Source organism: Polyodon spathula, chromosome 9 (genome assembly GCF_017654505.1).
Source record: "Polyodon spathula isolate WHYD16114869_AA chromosome 9, ASM1765450v1, whole genome shotgun sequence".
NCBI classification, from domain to species: Eukaryota; Metazoa; Chordata; class Actinopteri; order Acipenseriformes; family Polyodontidae; genus Polyodon; species Polyodon spathula.
The window spans coordinates 1,039,030-1,059,670 of NC_054542.1; the positions used below are offsets into that span (position 1 = coordinate 1,039,030).

At 35.8% G+C, this 20,641-nt stretch overlaps 1 protein-coding gene across 1 annotated transcript in view; it reads right to left on the reverse strand.

Annotated features, from left to right (window-relative positions):
* Positions 1-31: 31 nt before the first annotated feature.
* LOC121321156 (FRAS1-related extracellular matrix protein 2-like) overlaps positions 32-20,641 on the reverse strand; it is a 34,726-nt gene continuing 14,116 nt past the window's right edge. The window contains exons 5-7 of the mRNA XM_041260056.1: positions 19,846-20,097; positions 2,756-2,905; positions 32-295 (exon numbers count right to left, since the gene is read on the reverse strand). Of these exons, the coding sequence (XP_041115990.1) occupies positions 51-295; positions 2,756-2,905; positions 19,846-20,097 (647 nt within the window). The 3' untranslated portion in view covers positions 32-50. The remainder of the gene's footprint in view (positions 296-2,755; positions 2,906-19,845; positions 20,098-20,641) is intronic.

Below are 20,641 nucleotides of genomic sequence, written 5' to 3' on the forward strand. Positions count from 1 at the left end.
AAAACATCTGTCAACCTTTTTCAAGTAAGTTTTACATCAGGAGTTCCACTTTAGTAGAAAAATGCATACCAGGTGATCCACTTACAGTCTGAGACAGAGTCATTGATGATCACTGTGACTTTTCCTGGCTCTCCCACAATGCCGTTCATGGGCATCCGCAGAACAAGTTCAAAATGCTCTGGTCCCTCCAGGACCGGCTGGCCCAAGTCGTCCAGAATAATCACACGGAAAGTCTGCATGTTCACTCCAGGGGCAAAGTCTAAGTTATGGCTGATACCCACATAATCTATGCCAGCTAAAAATAAAAGAAAATACAGTAACCTGTAACCATTTCAGACAAACATTTAACCGTTCCAGTGTTCATGATAAGAGCCCTTGTCATTTGGTAGTCCCAATGTACTGACAATGTGACCTTGCCATGTCTTTGCTATTTATTGAGCTTAACTGTGTATATATAACAACAAAACAAACAAAAAAAAGTAATGCATGGGCTCTTTTTAAAAACATATATTGCCACTTTCACAGGGGTGTTGTTTTGATTTTGTTTTGTTATAGTACTTGAAGAGAAGTCAGTGGTAATCCAGTTATATGTGGTTCTTTACAGTAATATCTACCCTGATGAGCTTTGATTTTGACTGTAAGTATAACCCTTAAGAAGTGAAAATGATTAGTCATCATTTATTCTGAATTTAGGAAAACTCTCCAGAAGTTAAAAGGTTTTGATAACCCGTTGAAAATCACCATTTTCATTCACCATTCATGCTCAATAATTCAGGTGTGCAGTAAAGTGATTGAAATTCCAAATTCCAAATTCAACAGATTGTTGTAGAACAGAAACATTAATAGATGCCTCTGGATTGTTGGGAAAACAAATAGAATGCTGTTATGCTAATTACTACTTATATGGTACTGATATTAATACATGGCTTTGGTGTATTATTTTTTTAATATTTTTTTATTAATATTATTTTAATTGGTGTATTATAAGTTTTTAGTAACACTGAGTTTTAGGACCCATTCTTTTCAAACTAACCTGTGACATTTTGCCATTGAAGACATGAGAAAGACTTCTAGCCGAAACATAACATTATTTTACAAAGGTTCTTTATGCTTTACTACTTATGTTACAATTGAGTGTTTTATGGTTATGGATTAAGTAGTTAATCAGTGCTGTAGTATTGCTGTTTGCAGTACCAAGTGGTACCTTTTGTAAGGGATCTGCCACTTTCCTAATCCCTGCAGACCACAGCAGTGAGGCACGTTCACATTCCAGAGAACCCGCAGTCCTTCAAACAACCGGAACCAACCAGCAAACACCACACTGAAAAGCATAGCCTCTGGCCACATTTAAAATGAGAATAATAGAAAATGTTTGCATTCCTGAGCTATACGTCTCTGTCACCGTCTCACTGATCTACTCCCCTAGCACTTAAAGGAAGAAGGATAAAACATATGCCCCCAGACACATTGTTTCCAGTGGGGTCCATTGTTAACACATTTCACTGTGATTTCGAACGCTCTGGATGAAATTACTTTTAATCCCTTGAATGTGCTGTTAAGCTTTACTACATAAATATTTCCTTAAAAGTGCATTAACTCAGGTTTTACAATCATGTCACAGCTTCAGGTCCTTTTTCATATCTGTCCTAATCAGCATCTTATCATTTCTTATATATTTCTTTCACAACTCTGAATACAACCGCCATATCCTCTATGAAATTGTTTGGTATTATGGTTTCCCAATGCCCAGTGCGAGACAGTTTTTCTTTTTTCAAAGGGAACATTTAAACAATTCTCTCTCCCACAGTTTCAGTAAAGCAGGATTAGGGTTATTTCCACAAAATAGAAAACAACAGATGTTAATCCCTGTATTTCTCAAACTTTCCAGAACTAGCCCTAACACACAGCAAATTGGATAATGTTTATATTTAGCAACACCTCTGCTACTATTTTCATTCAGCTACAAACATTTACTATAATTGCTGACTATGACGATAGACCAAATTTTAAAGCAAAAAATAACGTTAACAGTATAACCTAACAAGACACCAGTCAGAACAATCATTGAACTGCCCCTTCCTCTGGTTTCTCTATTTTTTTATCACTACAATTGTTGTTTCTCTCTTGGACAATTTATTATTTTCCTTTAAAGTTGTTTCAGAATTGCACTCTATAGCTACTAAAAATGGTATTGTGAGGACACACCATATTACCCCTGGGTGAAAGGATTCAAATTCACCATGATGGACTGAACAGGCTGAATGGAGATGAGGCTACAAGTTTGAACAGCTTAGAGGTACAACCAATGGAAGCACTACTAGAAGTGGAATATCTGTGTATCTTTGGTAATAAACCAATAAAGTATTAACCTAAATGTCTGTGTATTTCTTATGTTTTAATAGAATACTTATTATGTGTTAACTTAGGGTATTTTGCTGTTTCTTACATTCATATATATATATATATATATATATATATATATATATATATATATATATATATATATATATATATATATATATAATAACACTCATTCTTGACATAGAGTATAAATGACAAGGCTCGGTGCAGTACTGATATTTTATATCCCATCAGTACTGAAATACAGAATTTATTTTAATGATCTTGCACTTGTCTTTTTGTATGCGCTTCTATACACATTGTTTTAATAAAGTATTTGCCTACATTCATTACTCATTATAGGATTTCAGGCTGTGGTTTTATGATGAAAGCCAGCCTTGAGTCCTGGGCTCACCTTCAGCAGACACTGGATCAGTTTTCCGGGATCGCACTGTGACAGTAGCCGTCCTGGAGAGGTCTGTCCCAGTCCTCCACACACGGACTTCCACGTAGCCATCACTCTCATCAACATGGTATTCAGTATGTCCGAAGTAGAAAACAGGTACTGGAAGAAGAAAAAATAGGTCCCAAAATACCCTAAGTCATTTCTAAGTGACTGACTGAGACTTACTGAGCTGTACAAGTGGGTCAGTTTACTATTGACATTTCCCTTGCATTTCCTTGTGTGTATAAACTCTACAAATACCATAATCAATCATCTAATTATATCAATTGAGCATTTATTTAATAACGTATAAACTACTTGGTCTCATTTGTAATACAGAACTGGTCAGACATGCTCCCCTAGGGTGAAGACAAAAAACACAAGAAGAGGACAGAAGGGGGGCTACACACCCCTATTTTTATGATACCAGATTGTGTGGATTTTCTTTTGGATCCCACATTTTTCACACCACCCCAAAACTGCATGTATTATTTTGTGGCGTCTTTGCATTTGCAGGCTACACACTGTTTTATTGATGCACAGGCCAGCAGTTTGAACCCAGGCTGATTCAATGGTTAGGATTTAATTGTAAATGATGTGATAAACCTTGAGCAAGCTGTGCCGTGTATACAAGCTGATAAAATTCCTGACATTGCTCACTGCATCGCAACAAGGCGAGGTGAAGACAGAACACAACAAGAGGACAGGACTGACCCCCAGGTATTTAAAGCCCAGGGGACAAACTTTTAATAAAATGGGGCTGATTTTCAAAGCTTTGTACTCAAAACACCCTTTCAAGTTACAAAATGAGGATACACCTTTTTTCTTTTTTTTTTTTTTTAAACTACCTGAAATCAAATACATGCTATGTTTATTTCTAGTTTTCTAACTTTAACTGGTATTTTTCTCTTTACTGTTTAGAGGCTTTGAAAATCAGCCCCAATGTCTTTTATATGCCATTGGTTTGAAAAATAGCAAAATGAAACAGTTTTACTAAGAATTATTTTTAAACTGTTTAAATGTACGCTCAATCTTCTGAAATGTATCAAATGAGCAGGCATAGCACCAGCAGTAGCAGTATTATCAGCAGCACAATTCTTGATTTTTGATGTTGCCTGAAAAAATTCCCATCTACACTAAGGCATAGTGATTGTGTAATTTGGACATACACTGCTGTGCAAAAGTCTTAGACATGTTGCATTTTTCTACTTTGCAACAATTTACTCAAAGCCTACATTAGTGTTTTCTACTATTATAACAACCTTGACTTACATAAGATGGAGAAACATTGAGTGAAATAGCTCGTATCATTCGACTTTCAAGGTATGGTATCCGAAGCATAATCAACAAGTACAGAGAAACATCATCTGTAATTGACAAACCCAGGACTGGGAGACCCAGAAAGCTGTCTAACAAGGATGCAATACTTCAAGCAATACTTGAAGATAATAGCCTTAAGGAAGAAAGAAGACAAGCGCTGAATGGACAACAGAAGTGGCAGAAGGCACAGGTGTCATCTATCAAATCAACAGTACGAAGGCCACTCTTGAAATCAGGACTTAAAGGGTGTGTTGCAGTATTAATATCTCTGTTAAAAAAGGGGAACAAGACTAAAAGGCTAAAATATGCACAAGAACACAGAAATTGGACTATGGAACAATGGTCAAAGGTGCTTTGGACTGTTAATGGAGTTGGGGTGTTTCACATCAAAGCTAGATGTGAAACAAGTGAAATGCAATAACTCACTGCAACCATATCATCATCCATGGCAACACAGTGACACTACAGTGTCAATGCAATAGTTTTGCCATTGTAATTTTGAGAATAAATACTACAGACTACTGCTCTGTTCAGCAGATCTGCTGCTAGTTCCTTAATTATTCTATGATTTATAATATAATTTGTAATTACCTGGTGATTTCAAGATGTGGATAAGAAGGAAGGTGTTACTGTCCTTCTCCTTACAGACACTGTTGACAGACTAACACTATAACCACCCAGAAGTTACCTGACCTGCTTTGCCTGGTCACAGTCTATGAAAGCGACCCTTTGGAGCCCATGGTGAGGCCTGGCACTTCCTGCAAACAGCTGCAGTAAGCCGAGTAATTGAGCTGTCAGCAGCCTGTCTGTCCTCAATTAGTGCCAACACTCAGTGCTATAAATAAGGCCTTGTCTTTTAAACTGTAATTTAGTCCTACAGCCACAAGATGTCGATATAGCCTCCACAGTAAGCCACGTAATGAGAAATCATTAAACAATCATCCCATTACGTTCATTTAACCGTTTGAATTGGTCATCCAATTACTACAAAATATGTATTAGCAGATTAATAAACAGAATCCTGTAGATGGCTACTGACATTTATTTAACATTTACATCTCTGTGAATATGTACAGCAGGATTTTAAAAGGAGATTTTTTCAATATTATTTCAGAGAACTCATAAGTGTAAATACATTATTTAGAGGTTTTAATTTACCAGAACATTTTTAAGCAAATCCCTTCATTAAAAAAAAAAAAAAAATAAATACATTTTCTTGATATCTGGATTTCACCAGGCACAAATATATATTTCATCAACAGAAGAGAAGATATTGTTTTTTTTTAATGTATTTCCCGTTTCTGGCACCGATCCCTGAACAGTATAGATTATAACAATTTATTGGAATCTGGGCATTTGATAGATTCTGTAACATATGTAAGCTGTGTATGTATTTTTTCTTTGTTTTGTTTTTAATGGTTTTGTTTTGTTCTGTGAATATAATGTAAAAAAGGCTGTTAATAAGAAGCCCATAAGCATTACTTATGTTTGCATGAAAGGCAATATATATATATATATATATATATATATATATATATATATATATATATATATATATATATATATATATATATATTATTATTCTCAGTTGTTGTGCTTATATTTTGCTGTTAAACTTAAGCATTGTCAGTTGGTTAACCTGGTCTTCTTTCATGGATTGATGTTGCTCTGTGAAAATGTGTCCTTATGAAGAAACAATTATTTCATCATCCACAGAATAACAGCTGACAAATATATTTTAGCCTTTCTTGCTAAATTGGGATACAGTTTTTCTACATTTCTCCAAAATTCGGTCAAAGAAATTCCACTACCGTTTTCTTTTGCATATAATTGATATCCCGCCATTTCTGATTTACAGCAAGCATCAAATCTAACGGGAGGGTTTATCCAAATTGCAAACGTATTAATTCTGCAGCCTTATTGTACATTTGATGAATACAGCTTTCAAAATAAGTTATACCCATCAGCACGGAGTACGGAGTAGCTAATATGGAGCTCGTCCCTTCCGATAAAAGTTTACTTCCATCTTAAAATATTTGGTATTTTGTCAATGTCACGTTTTTCAGTTTGTTTTAAGTATGCTAAGCAATAGAATGTATTTGCAGATAGCAGTTTGTCACATGACACAAAACAATAAATAAAAGTGGTATAAAGTAGGTATAAATTACATTTAGAGATTATTAGCAAAGTGTTTTAACAAAGAGTTAAGTCTTAAAATACAAGCACAATGCACAGCATGGAGGAAAACTTTTAACATTAGTCTTGTCAAAGTTGACTTTGCAATAAGGCTATGGTGGGACAATAGCACAAACCTTTGTACCTCATGGAAGCCTTAAACTGAAATTACTACCTAAGTCTGTTTCACCTGGAAGATTCACAAGGAGGAACTAGTTCTAAATGCAGCCAGTGAACATATTCTTTCTGGTTTGTAACAATAGCTGAGGTGTTGACCCCCCTCCCATAATTTTAAGCAGACAGGCTGTGCTTGCTGGTTGTGAGGTAAGCCATGCCGGGGCCTGTCAGCTCAGGGAATGCTGAACTGTGGCTGAGCCAGGGGTGGGAATGACAGGCACTGAATGAGGAGACGATCAAGGTCACTCCCTCCAACCAGGAGGGAGGGGGATGGAGATATTTGAGGTCTGTATTGACTAATAAGGAGGGATCTGAGGGGTCTCAAGGGATAAAAAGAGCAGGAGTATAAATAAATCCAAATAAATATAGATCAGGACATATAAAACAGTTAGTGTTTTTATCCAGGTTTCATTTGACATCTAAGGTGATACATTTTTATTTATACTATAATATAGTAATGTCATGACAAGACTGCAAATTAAAATGAAAGAAATACCCATTTATTAGCTTGTTGCAAAATATGTTTCTGCACCTTTAACTCTCAAAGTATTCAGACAGTGCTCTTTTTCAAAAACCTCTTCCTGGTTCTCTTTCCTGGATCCTGCTGTGTTCTACAGGCATACACGGACTTTATGTCTACTGGAATAAATCTGCAGTTTTCACTCTCTGAACTGCTGTGTACTCTTATCTACCCTCTCAGTGGAAAGCCTCAAGAATTTCATGAAAACTCTGTCACATATACAATAATCGAAAGATGACATCACAATATGACCAAAGTTATTGCTAACTGTGCTCTACTACCTTTCCAGAACATTCTAACGCTTTCTTTATTGCTTAATTCAGGAATGTTCTAATACTGATACGGGAAAATAATATCAGATTCACTTCAATATATAGTATATTTACTCAACAACATACAAAGGACATATCACTATACGGTAATTCAGTTACAAGATTCAGTGTCCCACCACAACCACAATCTCAGCAATTGAGAATTTTACCTACAACAACAATTGAACTTTACCTACAGTAATCCGCGAAGTCAGGAAATGCTGCTTCTTTGTGCGATTGCTAAGTGTCTGGAATCCTTTTAAATGCCCCTGCAATGCGGGTCCCCCATTTTAAACTTTGTTTATTTTTTAAGGATCGTGTAGCCCTATGGAGAAACCATGACAAGGCTAGATAAGTTTATTATTGTGTGTGTGTGCGGCATCTGTACAAAATGATTGAATGCTGAATGTGACAACAGATGCAGCACCTCACACTGTATTTACTTTATTTATGTACTTTATTTAGGTAACATTAAGAAGTAATTGTGACAAATCTGTTCTAGTTTGTGACACACACCATGTAGCGCTCTAAAAATATTAACCCAGATATTCTGTAAACCTCATGAACACATGTAATTATATCCTTTATAACATAAACAGGAATCCAGTCATGCACCCAAATACAGTACTTGAACCTGTCAACATGATTCAGTCTAAGAGTCAATTAAGAGCCCTGTCGACTTCTTTAGCTTTCTTCAGTGTTCTTACTATTAAGCTCCAACTGGTGGTTTCATTGAATGTTATTTAGAGACTTTGTAGCAATGGAAGCATACGTCTCCATGAGGAATAAAAGTGTTCAACAGTATTAATAGCAGATAAAGGTCAAATTTTATGATGTGCAGGCCTCCAATGGGAGATTGCATTTCAAATCTCAGACCTGTACAGAAGCCTTCTGTACATAAGACTGGCTACCAGCAAAATACATCTTCTTTTCGCCACCTTTAAAAGACCCCAAATCTGTATCCCTGATAACCCCTAAGAAATGAAAATCTGTAGATTCATATAAACCTGTTCCATTCTTTCTAATACTGTAACCCTGTAGTTTATTATTTTATAACTGATAAAGGTTTTAAGATCAAAATGTATTGATAAGACAATAACACAATTTAAAAATACAATTCACTATTATTATTATTATTATTATTATTATTATTATTATTATTATTATTATTTAAAACCTTGGAAACAGAAATACAGGCTATGAACTCAAATACAAAGTTCTCAAAGCAGAAATGTAATTGAGGAAACAGTCAAACTGAAAAACCATAGGAGAGGACAGCTAGACTGGAATAACTCAAGGCAGCTTAAGGAAGAATTAAAAGTCCCATATTGATGAAAGCATTTAAATTTACTGATCACCCAGATAACGATGCAGTTTTCAAAAATTCAATTAATGAGAAATACCTTTTTAGCTGTTAGAAACTCCGTTCCTACAATGGGAAACTAAACACAGTTCCGTGACAATGTTAGACTTTTTGTTCATTAAAAAGATAAGACAAGTATTTTATCTAACAGCAAAAAAATAAATAAATAAAAAAGCTGAACAGCAAAGCTTATATGTATAAGACTATATAAATATGCTTTTCTTGCTTATCATAATTGCTGTAACATTTAACAATCATATGCAATATCACAAGACAAATGCCAAAAGCTGTGTGTCTGTACTATATACAGTAAAAATCCGACTGTGTTTGCTGACTGCTGCAGACATGCTAAACTGGAAGCAGAAAATAATCATCTGATTTCAAGAAAGCAAACACTTGGCTAGTAATAGGTGCCTGGCCTCACCACACAGTGAAACTCTAGCAGATTAGATTTATTAAATAAATAGTAAAAATCCAACGCCCTCAACGACCACAATCCATTAAACAGATAACAAACTGCACCAGCTTCCGGCCCACCACAGCAGGGTCAGTGACCACAGAGACTTCTTCAACACTATTTGTTGGACCATGAGCTCTTTATAAAACACAATGGGCATCCCTGCAATATTGAAAAACTTGCAGCTGCAGAACAAACTCACTGAGAGAATGCACTGCAAAAACTGCAAAGTTATACTGTTAGACCTACACATATGCTTTTCTTCAAAAGGTTGACACTCCTTTTGGTCTCAGGACATTAACTACGGCAAGGAACTTGTCATTTTACTTTGCTTTGTACAAAGTTGTTTGCGCATTTCCTTGATCGGTTTAAGAGGATTTCAAACCTACCATTTGGTACACTGGCTACTCATTTCAAACATACTGCAGGCTTCTAATGTTCATAGTCTTTAATGAACCACAGACTGTAACAAGGCACAGGAATGCAACAATAACTAACATAAAAAACCCTACAAAAGACTTCTGCAGTGGTTTTGGTTATTGTTAAGTAAAAACAGGAGCTGCATATCTCTTTCATTACAACTTAACAACTAGCTGTACACTGTTATTGTGAAACCTTGCTTGTCCTGATGTCACTCTAGGATTGGAACAGCTAAACAGGCATGCCCTGTTACCGTTTGCAGCACTAAAAGATTATACAGTGCATATCGTTTACATAGCTCAAGAAGTAAATCAGAAATTAAAAAACAGATTGGTGATGCATTTGACTGGAAATACCAATATAGCTGATAGGTTATAAACAACCTTCTTAAATTAAAATATCAAAAAAAAAAAAAATATATATATATATATATATATATATATATATATATATATATATATATATATATATATATATATATATATATCTAATGGATCTACATGCCAAGTACTTCATTTTTTATTAGTTTAATAACTGTATTTGTTCTGTTTAGATCCTGACTTACCATGCTTACTAACTTTGCCAGCAAAATTTCCTGTTCAGTCATACCTAAAATGATTTCAGAAGGAAGGCCTCTAGGGGTAATTCTGTCCCCTCCGTAACTGTGGCAACTGTGAGTTAGTTCATTTCAAACACTGTCAAATCAGAAACTTAGCTTTTAGATTTGGTTGAATAATTACATATTTGCTGGAAAAGCTAGTATGTATTGTAAATAATAATCTAAGCTCAAACAGCAAGTGATAAATTATAGAAATATGGTTTGTATGATTTAAAACAGGTAAGGCATCTTCACATTCTGTATTTCATAAAGAAGAAATTGATGATTTATATGGAGACCTGGTTCCAGCTGTGTGATAGAACTACCTCCAATTTCCAGGCACTTGCTCTTGGTGAACACAGTGCAGTCACCTGGATTTGATCTCAAGAAACACAGCAGTAGCTCAGTAGCTGATCCTTGCCAATAAAGCTCACCTTCGGTGCAGATTAAGAAGAATGCAATCCGAGTTTCCCACATAGATTTTTCTCTCTTGGCTTTAGGCAGTTTTTGCAAACACCCAGCAAATAAATACTTCACAAACCATTGGTATCCATCATAATAATAAAAAAGGTATCGTTAGACATTCAAATCTTTACACTCACAGGGGACACAGGGGAACTTTTTTACATTCTTCAGTTGTCTCTATCTCTTTGCAATATAATATTGCAGAATTCCTATGACAATATTAGAGCAAGGTGGATGCCAAGACCACACATGCTATTTGGCAAGTTGAACACCAAACATTATTGAAATTAGGATATTTAATAGAGACACAGACAGTATTGTAACAGCAAACACTCCTTCAGTTCTTGGTTTGATTCAAACAGAGAATAGAATTTGTGCACCCATAAATTGTCCTTGCCTTATACACCATTACCATGACAGCCTTCCCAGCAGTTACCCCTTATAAAAACAAAGACCTTTAATGGAACTGCTGGAACAATTTCCAGTACATTCTAAATCCATTAACTAGAACTGTGTAGCTAAATTAGTGTCCTTAATTCTCCAAGTTCAGAGAGCTGAAGTCATCACTAGCTGAAACACTGAAGAAGGCTTTACCTCGGGTTCAGACAGAAACAAGCTGCCTTCTATTCGTGGAGCACACTGATGTGATTTCGTATACTTACTCGTTACATAAGATAGTAGGAAAACAGCTAAGTCAACATAACTGAGAAACCTGTGCATGTTTATTCTTGTCGTCTGTATTGTATTTGTTGTGCTAATAGTCTGTCGTAAATACAGCCAGACTGTACCTCTCAGGTCAGTTGAGATTGCTTGGGTTTGAAGGTGTCTTAGAAAACCTTTACCTTTAGGAATGCAGCAGAACAGCCTAATGTTACAAATCACTCCAGAGTCAGCCTGCTATTTATTTAAAGTGTTCTTAGAGCATTTGCGCTCTCTAAGTGAAATGACGTTTGAGTGAAATTTAATGACAGGGTTTTGAACAATTTATGTCAACCACATTTCCATTTCCATTCTCTGATACTAATCTCCAAAGAGCCAGAGATATGCTGTTATAAGGGCATAATCATATGTTAAGGACATCAGATATTTATTAGTCAGAAGCATTGAAGGTAAATGCCATGTTTAATTCCTGGATATATGCATTCTGGCATCTTTGGAGCTGTGATGATTTTTTTCATGAAAATACATGCTATAAGTCCTTAAAATGGGTAGGGTTACTATCTTTTTTTCCAATCAAGTAGACTGCATAGGCTAAACTATGGAATTATTTTCTAGTGTAAAATTAAACATAAAAGGATACTGCCAACACTAAGTATTAATAAATGATCTTCAAAATTCTTTCTCAGCTGCACTAAAAAAGAAGAAATGTCTTCTGCATTTATTATAGACAAAGGATCATTCTTCTGTTCAGTAGAGGGCACTAGTTTCCTACTTGTCAACACTGTTGCTCTGTAGCTCTGTCAGGCTTTCCCTCAGAGAATGCATATGGCACAGCTGCCCACATACCAGCTAAGCCCAACGCTGGAAGCCGACAGACTGCTCAGTGACAGTAACAGGTGCTGTAAAAAATAACCACTGGCTGAGCTCTGCTGTCTACACCAAACCCCCCTGAGGTATGATGGGAATTTATTGCTGACCGTGGCTTTCACAATTTAATGTCACCCCTGTTTGAATTATAGGTATACACTTCTACTGTATTCTGGTATATATTTTATTCCACCCCCCTTTTCTAGCCTTTGATGATGTCCAAGTTAGCATCAGTAAACCAACAGTAAAGGAAGTGACATGGAACAAATCCACTTAATGTTCTTTCCTGCTGTTATTGGTACGGTAACACAATGACTCTAATAATGTGAAGGGAAGGAACCCTACACAACATCGCTGTGTGTTGCTCTCTAAAGAATCAAATGGAAGCAACAATTCTGCAATTCATTGTTATTTTTTACTGGAGGATTTCTCTTAAGAGGCCACATTACCAAAATATCTTTTAACCCATTGTTTTTGGGACTGTCCATAAATGGCAATAACTAAACCAAATATTTTATTTTTATTTTTCAGTGTTGTAAAAATGTCCTTAAAATATAACCGAAATGATTAACACAGTATTAAGCTGTGAAGGCCTTTCAGTTAAAGCAATTGTTTTTTAGTTAATTAAATTGAATACTAGTACATTGAATTAAAATGGTTGTTTTAATTAATGCCGAGGTTCTTTTCACTGGTCTGAAACAAGTAAAAAAAAAAAAAAAAAAAAGGTTTTACTTTAACTATTGCATGCAGCTTTAAATTCTACTGAGTTATAATAGACAGCCAACAATACAATACGGTACATATATATATATATATACACACACACACACACACACACACATACACAATCGTATTATTTTACCTGCCAATGTTTCTCTTTGTATACATTAGTTTTAAATCCACATGCTCTAACAGTTACAGACCCTGGGATTAAAAACTTCAGAAAAGAGCCTCAGGATATTTTTTTCTTCGCAAGCCTTTCTTTCCAATCATATAAAACCATGAATATTTCCTTCAATCCTGGATTTTCCTGGTTGAGCATTTTTTTTCCCCCATATTATATATAAATACACTTTACAAATTTATTGTAGGAAGAGAATAGAACGTTGTAGAAAAACCTGAACTATATATCCTACTGCAACACAGTGCATGTCAAGTATGCAATTTGAATGGCTTACACAGTTTAAGCAATTGATATAATATTTTATCTGTAAGAAGTGAGATATGATACTGCATGTGATATTGCTTGTATTTTTCAAGTATTTAATGCCTGCTTGGCAATGCCTCTTGAACATGGTAAAAACACCTGTAGTGGTGTCTTTACTATTTACACTAGGTTTTGCATGTTGTGGTCTCACAGTAGGGGAAGAGCGACTACTAATTTGACAGAGTAGAATAGTTGAGGTAAAAATAGTCGAATAGGTCAACTAGTCACAGCTTTAAATAAAATATGAACAAATCATGTATTTAATAATGTTTGGTGCTCTATTTGTTTCATAACTGTGTACTATATATTAAATAAATGTATTTATACATGTTCTAAAATGTAATTTTCATAGACTGCAACCAGAACTGCAGTTTGAAACTGCACGATCCACAATTATTAGTCAACTACCAGTTCCTGAGGTCGACTGCCCCTTTTGTATTTGACTTTTTTGTGCTATTCCAATCTCATAGTACAATCATGTTGATACAGCTGGGTTAGATTCAAGAAAAAAAAAAACATTTTAGTGTTGTTTTAAATGGGTTTTTTTTATGTTTTAGTATGAATGCTGCATACATCTTTTGCGAAATACTACAAGTGCCCTTGTCTAATTCCCCATTCAAGTCTTAGCCCCTAACAATTGAGACCAAAAAAGTAATCTCAGACTGATTACACCAGTATTAATCTCCATTCTTGTCATAGCCCCTCCTACGTTTTAATCCAAATCCAATTTTTGGCACATTTTGGGCAATTTTGATTGACTGATTCCACACTATGCACACATATTACTGCAGTCACATGCTTGAAGCGTCTGTCGGCGCTGAACTCGCACGGTGCTTAGGAACAGTGTATTGTCTTTTAGGATTGAGGTGATTGTTCTACTGTTTTGGGGTTGGAGTTTGTAATGAACTGCCATACCTTGCTCTGAAATGTATTTCTGTTTTGCTTATCCCACTCCCCTTGGGAGTTCCGCCCCTTGTAGCTAGTCTCAGTAGTGAAAAGATCACAAAAGAAGAAGAGAATATGGAGGATAACTACTCGTAACGGAGTACGTGCACCCTGAGCTAGCTGCAGTGATTGTGATCATTTTAAGGTTTGAAAATGTAAATGCTGTTAAAAAAAAAGTGTAAACTATAAAGTTGCTTTATCAGCAATAACAATAAAATAAACGAAACATACAACAATCTTTAACTAAATCCAAATTGTTGTGCTCTTTTCATAGAAAATATATTTTTTGGTGCACGGAAATAGTGTGGTTATTCCTTTTTAATCTTTTGGATCTAAAAGCAATTTCCTTTTCTTGCCTCAGATTTTCCAGTCCCGGCTTAATAGTGCAGACTCAAGCCTTTGGAGCACAAGGAACAGCCTGTCTTACTGTCAAGACCACTTAAATTTTAATAAGAAAAACACAAGTGTGAAGAAATAAAAGGCTGTGAAGGTGAATGTTTCCTCATTTGGGGCATTGACCACCTGTTGGGAGAACCGCGTGGGGTGTTTTGTGTTGGTCTGGATTCTGCAGGAAAGACTTGATGTAATGTTATTAAACTCTGACCTTTGGTAGCGGTGCTGTTCGACCCCCTGACACTGGTGGTTGATGCTAATCCACTCCCAGTGCTTTCGGAAATTCAGCACAAATCTGACTTGTTTACTCCCAGCAGCCAAAGTGCTGTTATACTTGTGTAAATCCCTTTAGGAAACACACAATGAGCATATCTTAGATTCTGGCATCCTGCAGATGAGAACTGCTGGCTGGAGGATTTGGAAAATATATTAAAATGTACATATTTTTGAAGGTTTACAGCAGTATCCTTGATTCCATTGGAAACACTGAAGATATACCCTCTAGTGTTTAGTGGAATCCAAAATAGGCTTTTATAACAAACTCTATCTAATGGTTAATATTGAAATATAGCCAAAATAGTGTGGCGTGGTCTAAACAAAGGTACAAAACTCCATTGCTAATAAAAGGAAATGCATCACGCAGATGGTCGCTATTCACAAAGTTTTAACTTGTGAGTTAGCTCAAAATGTTGTGTCGAATTAATGCATCATGATGAGTTATAGCTATGTGAATAGGACGCAATATTGACAGTGTTTTAGCCATTCAGCATGGTCATATCATAATTGTCTAACGTAATATCCTTATTATATTGTTTGAAAATTATTATACAGGGTTTGAAAATAAAACTGAAAAAGAGGCACCAATGGCTCTGTACAGCTGCTTGTCTTTGTGCCACTGTAAACAGCTGCCATGCCTATAGTTGGGGTTGTAGAGGGGAAAGGGTTAATATCTAAGATCTACTGTTTCACAGGAAGAATCTCATTCATTTAAAGAATCAACCTAAAGTGTACAGAGGTCACAGAAATCAAAATCTACTTGTAACTGTATTCTGTATTAGCCTACTATATCAATATGAATCTGACATACTGAATTCAATATAATATTTTTAACATTCACCATGATGTTGTTGCTGGAACACAGGTACATGTCCAGACAATAGTCCTTAAAACTAACTTGAAAAGTTAGGATGGAAGTAGTTATACTACATGGGTTTCAGTATCCTTGACTTCCACTCTGTTCTTGGATGAAAATGGTGACACTGAACAAGTGATTTTCTACAACAGGTTTAAACAGATGCAATGGGCTGAATCTGTTCTGAACACAACTGGCCCCCAAAGACAGGCTGTCTTCAGGTGACCTTTGACATACGTTGTACCTGCACATAATGTGCTGTATGAACTAAAATGCTTTTTCCAATTGAAATCCAAGGCAGTTGTTTAACCTTGTGATAAACAGAATGCTAATTCAACCTGATTCCAAACCTTAGTCATATAAAATGGAATTTATTGTTACCAAGGCCTTCCCAGCTCAAGGTTGGTATTTTTACCTAACTGTTAAGGCATACTTTGGTCAGCCCTTTAAGGCAACTCTTGAGCGCACAACTGACTCGTCAATAAAAGTTTAAGACCAGCTGGAATTCCTTTAGGGAGTGTTTTTCATTGTCACAGAAAACACAGCACAGATTATTTAGTGAGTGGGATTTCGCTTCAAATATTTAAAATATGCTGAGTGCTACACATAGGATTGTTTAGATGAGAGATAAGCAGACTTGAATCCTCACACCATTGCCTCATGTGGGACTACTGTACTTGGTTATATAGTTCATTATTTTATTTTATTCATTTAGAATTAGGTAACTGAAAGCTGCATTCTTAATTTAGTTCAAATACATAGAAACATTCTCAGAATATACTGATTAACAAGATTGTGTTTAAAATCACAGAGGGGTCTATTCAACATCTAAACGGATACCTCAGTAAAGGGGCACCATGGGTTTTTTCACACTGCTAATACAATTCTATAACCTTTCTGTAAGGATACACGTCAAACCATGAATGTAATTAATTTTTAAAGCCGTTTTACGCTTAAAAAGAATAAATGCTATCAAATTAAAACAAGTCTAAGCATTACTTTCTTGTTTCCTTGTATTCAAATACCAAATTAGTAAGCAAGGTCACCAGGCAGTAAGTTTTAAGCTCATATTTCTCTTCTCTTATCCTCTAGATCACTGCTTCTCAAACTTTTTTGTTTGTAGACCATCTGTTTTTTTTTTTTTTTTTTTTTTTTTTAATCTCGGTGGACCACACAATAAGTGCTGGTGACTGAAAAATAATCACGTAAAAAATCACTATAATACTAAGAATACCCATAGACTTACCTTTATTTATTTCAATGCGAAGGGTGAGCCTGTTTCTGTGAGCAAAATCATTTTAAAATTGGAGTTTTAAAGAACGGTTCTAGTTTACTTTTCATTAGCACAAATTTACCAAGGGGGGGAAAAAAAGAGACTGTTTTATTTTTAAATTGATAATTACAGCATAAATTGATTTATGTAAATTAATATTCTGTGAAGTTACAATACATCCATGAGGTACCTGCACAGTCTGAGCTACGAATGTCCAGCTATAATCTTTATTTGCAAAACTGAATGTTTGGATGATTGTTGAGGATTTTTTTACCATGCAAAATAGTACAATGCACGGCAGAATTCATTTGTGGCGAAGCACAGTTCAATTTATAAATTATCAATACACAACATATACAACTCGCAATAAATGTACACATTGTATTTAAAAATGAGTGGCATTCCTTTCGTCACATTTGATCTTTTCGGAGGCATGACAGTGTACAAGCGCATAGAATTTCAATAAGCAAAACATCAGTTGGAAAAATAAAAGAAAAAAGCAAGAGACACAAAAATTTAACAAGTCAACAACTGAATGAAAATGAAGAAATCTAAAATTCTTGGGCAGCTGGTGTTTATATTGATTTGATGAAACATAAAGAAATGGTAATCGACTTAAAAACAGTTTGTCTTGAAAATCTAGCGGCCTACTATACGATAATTAGGCCTATATGCTTCAGTGCATAATTCAGCTGGTCAAGAGCACTCAGTTTTGTTATGTTGGCCTCCGTGTTTGTCTCAGTCGCTCTGTAAACAGTTGACATAAACTGCAATGATACAGCCTGCGTGTAGTGACCAAGCATTTAAAAATGCCAATAATGTATTTTTCTATTAGCTTCTCCAGGTCAGAGGTAGTAATGCGTGGATAGTGAACTTTGTCTTTGCCTTGGTCACTAACAAGGCAAACATTACGGGTTATGTCAGCTCTGTTTATGGAGGGATTGAGACCAACACAGAGGCTTAATTAGTTTTAATTAATAACAATAAATGAAAACGTTAAAAACCTCCAGTTTAATGTTTACAACAAATATACTGCTTCGCTTCGTACATCCAACCCAACTACAGCTGTATGTTAATGCAACAGAATGCACGATCTGTCGTGTGTTACTTTACAAGCTGCACGAGAGCACAATACACGAAAACCCCCTAATAATGAATACATTTTAGACTATATGTGATGGCGAGTTTAGACATTTTTTTACTTGGAGATATTCTGCATGTATGCGTTGTCTTGCTGTATCTGTTGCTGAGTTTTTAAAGTCTCTGGGTTTGCAATAGGATCTACAAATTATGCTGCTGCGTCCTTTCGGTAATTGCGTAACCTTTCCACGGACCACTTGAAGGGATCAGGTGGATTGCCAGTGGTCTGCGGACCACAGACTGGGAATCACTGCTCTACACTACATTTTGTACTCAGCAGCCCTTCCTTAGATAACCGGAAGATGTTAAAATACCCCCTGCAGGAGCTGAAAACAAAATAAGTCAAACAAGAAGATAAAACCGCCCAGAATACTTTGTACATCTGCCTGGAGATCTATGATAAGGGGCCCTAGGGCACAGTGAAAATGAAAAATGTACATGTCATAACGTGGGCTGAATTACTTTTTACAGCTCTACTGGATGGGTTTACTGTTTTATCTAATCTTGCCATTACCTCCCCATTATATTTACTTTCTACTTCATGGTATTTCATGGAAATGTGTTAAATTATAAGACAGTAAATTTACAACTAGATGTAATCATGTTCAAAGCATGTCGCTAGAACACTGAATTCCTTGCCAAACACTCAGTTTCACTGTAAAAGTAAAATAACTTAAATGAATGTGGTTCTCACAGGAGACACAGCTGTAATCGGGCAAATTGAAGTAAAGCTGTAATATGATTAATAATAAGTAAAGGAACAGGGGGCTGTGTAGCTTGCAGGCTTCTGGTTAAACTTGTTAAAAATGTATTTTCAGACATTACATAGAAATGAAGAAGAAAGGGGTTGGATGTGAGCATTTTATATCTATATAACAATAACTAAATTGACAATATGTGCAAATTGAAAGTGTGATAAGGATAAATGTATTTATTGGGGTTTGTTTTCATCTCTACCTATTCATAGATTGTGGAATTACTACCGTATTTTCATTTGTACCTAATGCTGAAAGTCACACTGATCTTTAAAAACACAGAATTACTACAAAAAAGTGTATTTAGAGAGTTAACTTAAACGTCTGACAAAAAAGGTGCAACTTGGCTTTGAAAAAATATGGTCATTTTGTAACAAAGACTCCAACACAGTTTGTGAAATTAGGGAGGCGACTCCCAAAACAGAACCTTCAACAGCTCAGTCAATTAGGCACTGTGAAAAAGGTCACCAGTCCATGACATACACTCAAAGTACAGTATATGGAATCATTTATTGTATCAAATGTCCATTTGACTATTTAGAGGTGAGAGGTCAAAATGACTACCTAGTCAAGTTGATTAAGACTGACCACATGAATTGTAATCACAATTGGATGAGAGGTTCTCAAGCTATAATGTAATGTAAGTGCGGCACATATACAGTATAGTGCCTCTACTACATGCTCATAGATTTATTGAATGCTTTATGAGAAAACACATTCCATTGGTGAGGCAATCTTTAGTCACACCTGAAATATTTTGATACCCAACAGAACAATCACAAACTTCAATATTTTATTAATGCCTCCAAAAGAAACTGAACTATAACTGTTGTAAAAAAAAATCCCAACATGGACAAATAATGTATCTCAGTGGGCTCTTACTGTCATCTGTGTCCTGCACGATCGTGATCTGAGTGGATGGATACTCGCTGCCGATACGTCCTCCCATGGGCATGCTCAGGGTCACGTTAAAAGTCTCCTCCTCCTCGTACAGCGAATCGTCGATGATGACCACTCGGCACAACTTCTCCGTCTCGCCTTTGTCGAAACGCAGCACGCTGTTGTGGTCCTCAAGGCGGGAAATGTAGTCCGAGTAAGACAGCACGGTGGTGGGAATGGTGCCCGTGGCTGTGCCTGAGAAACACGGATCAAAGGGAAAGGTTTCACACTTAACCACTGGCTTTCAGTCAAATCCATTTTACACCAAGTTGGCTTGATTCATCCCACGCCAGAAATAAAAGCAAAGACAGCTAATGAAACAGATTCTCTTGTTTACTTCACTTGCAATCAATCATTAGCTGAGGCTGTGATGTAAGGCCCAATTTGCAAACCATTTTTTAAACAAAGTTTTTTTTGTTTTGTTTAGTTTTTTTTTAGAAAATACTAGCTAACAACAGTATAAATCAATTCCATGAAGGACACTTTAACCTGAGCACCACAGAACTAGAAAATACATGTATACAATTGCATAGTGATTTATATATTTTATATTCCTTTCTCCAGACACAGAAAGCAGGTTAAAGCTTGCAAAGTACAGCAACCGTATATGTTATACATGTCTATTGAACTTCTGTTGGACAACTGGCCTGCATGCTGTTGTCTTCACAACCATGTAAAATCAACAAGGATTGATGTTAATGTCGGAGAACAAAAAAAGAAGCTGCGTATTTGTATGAAT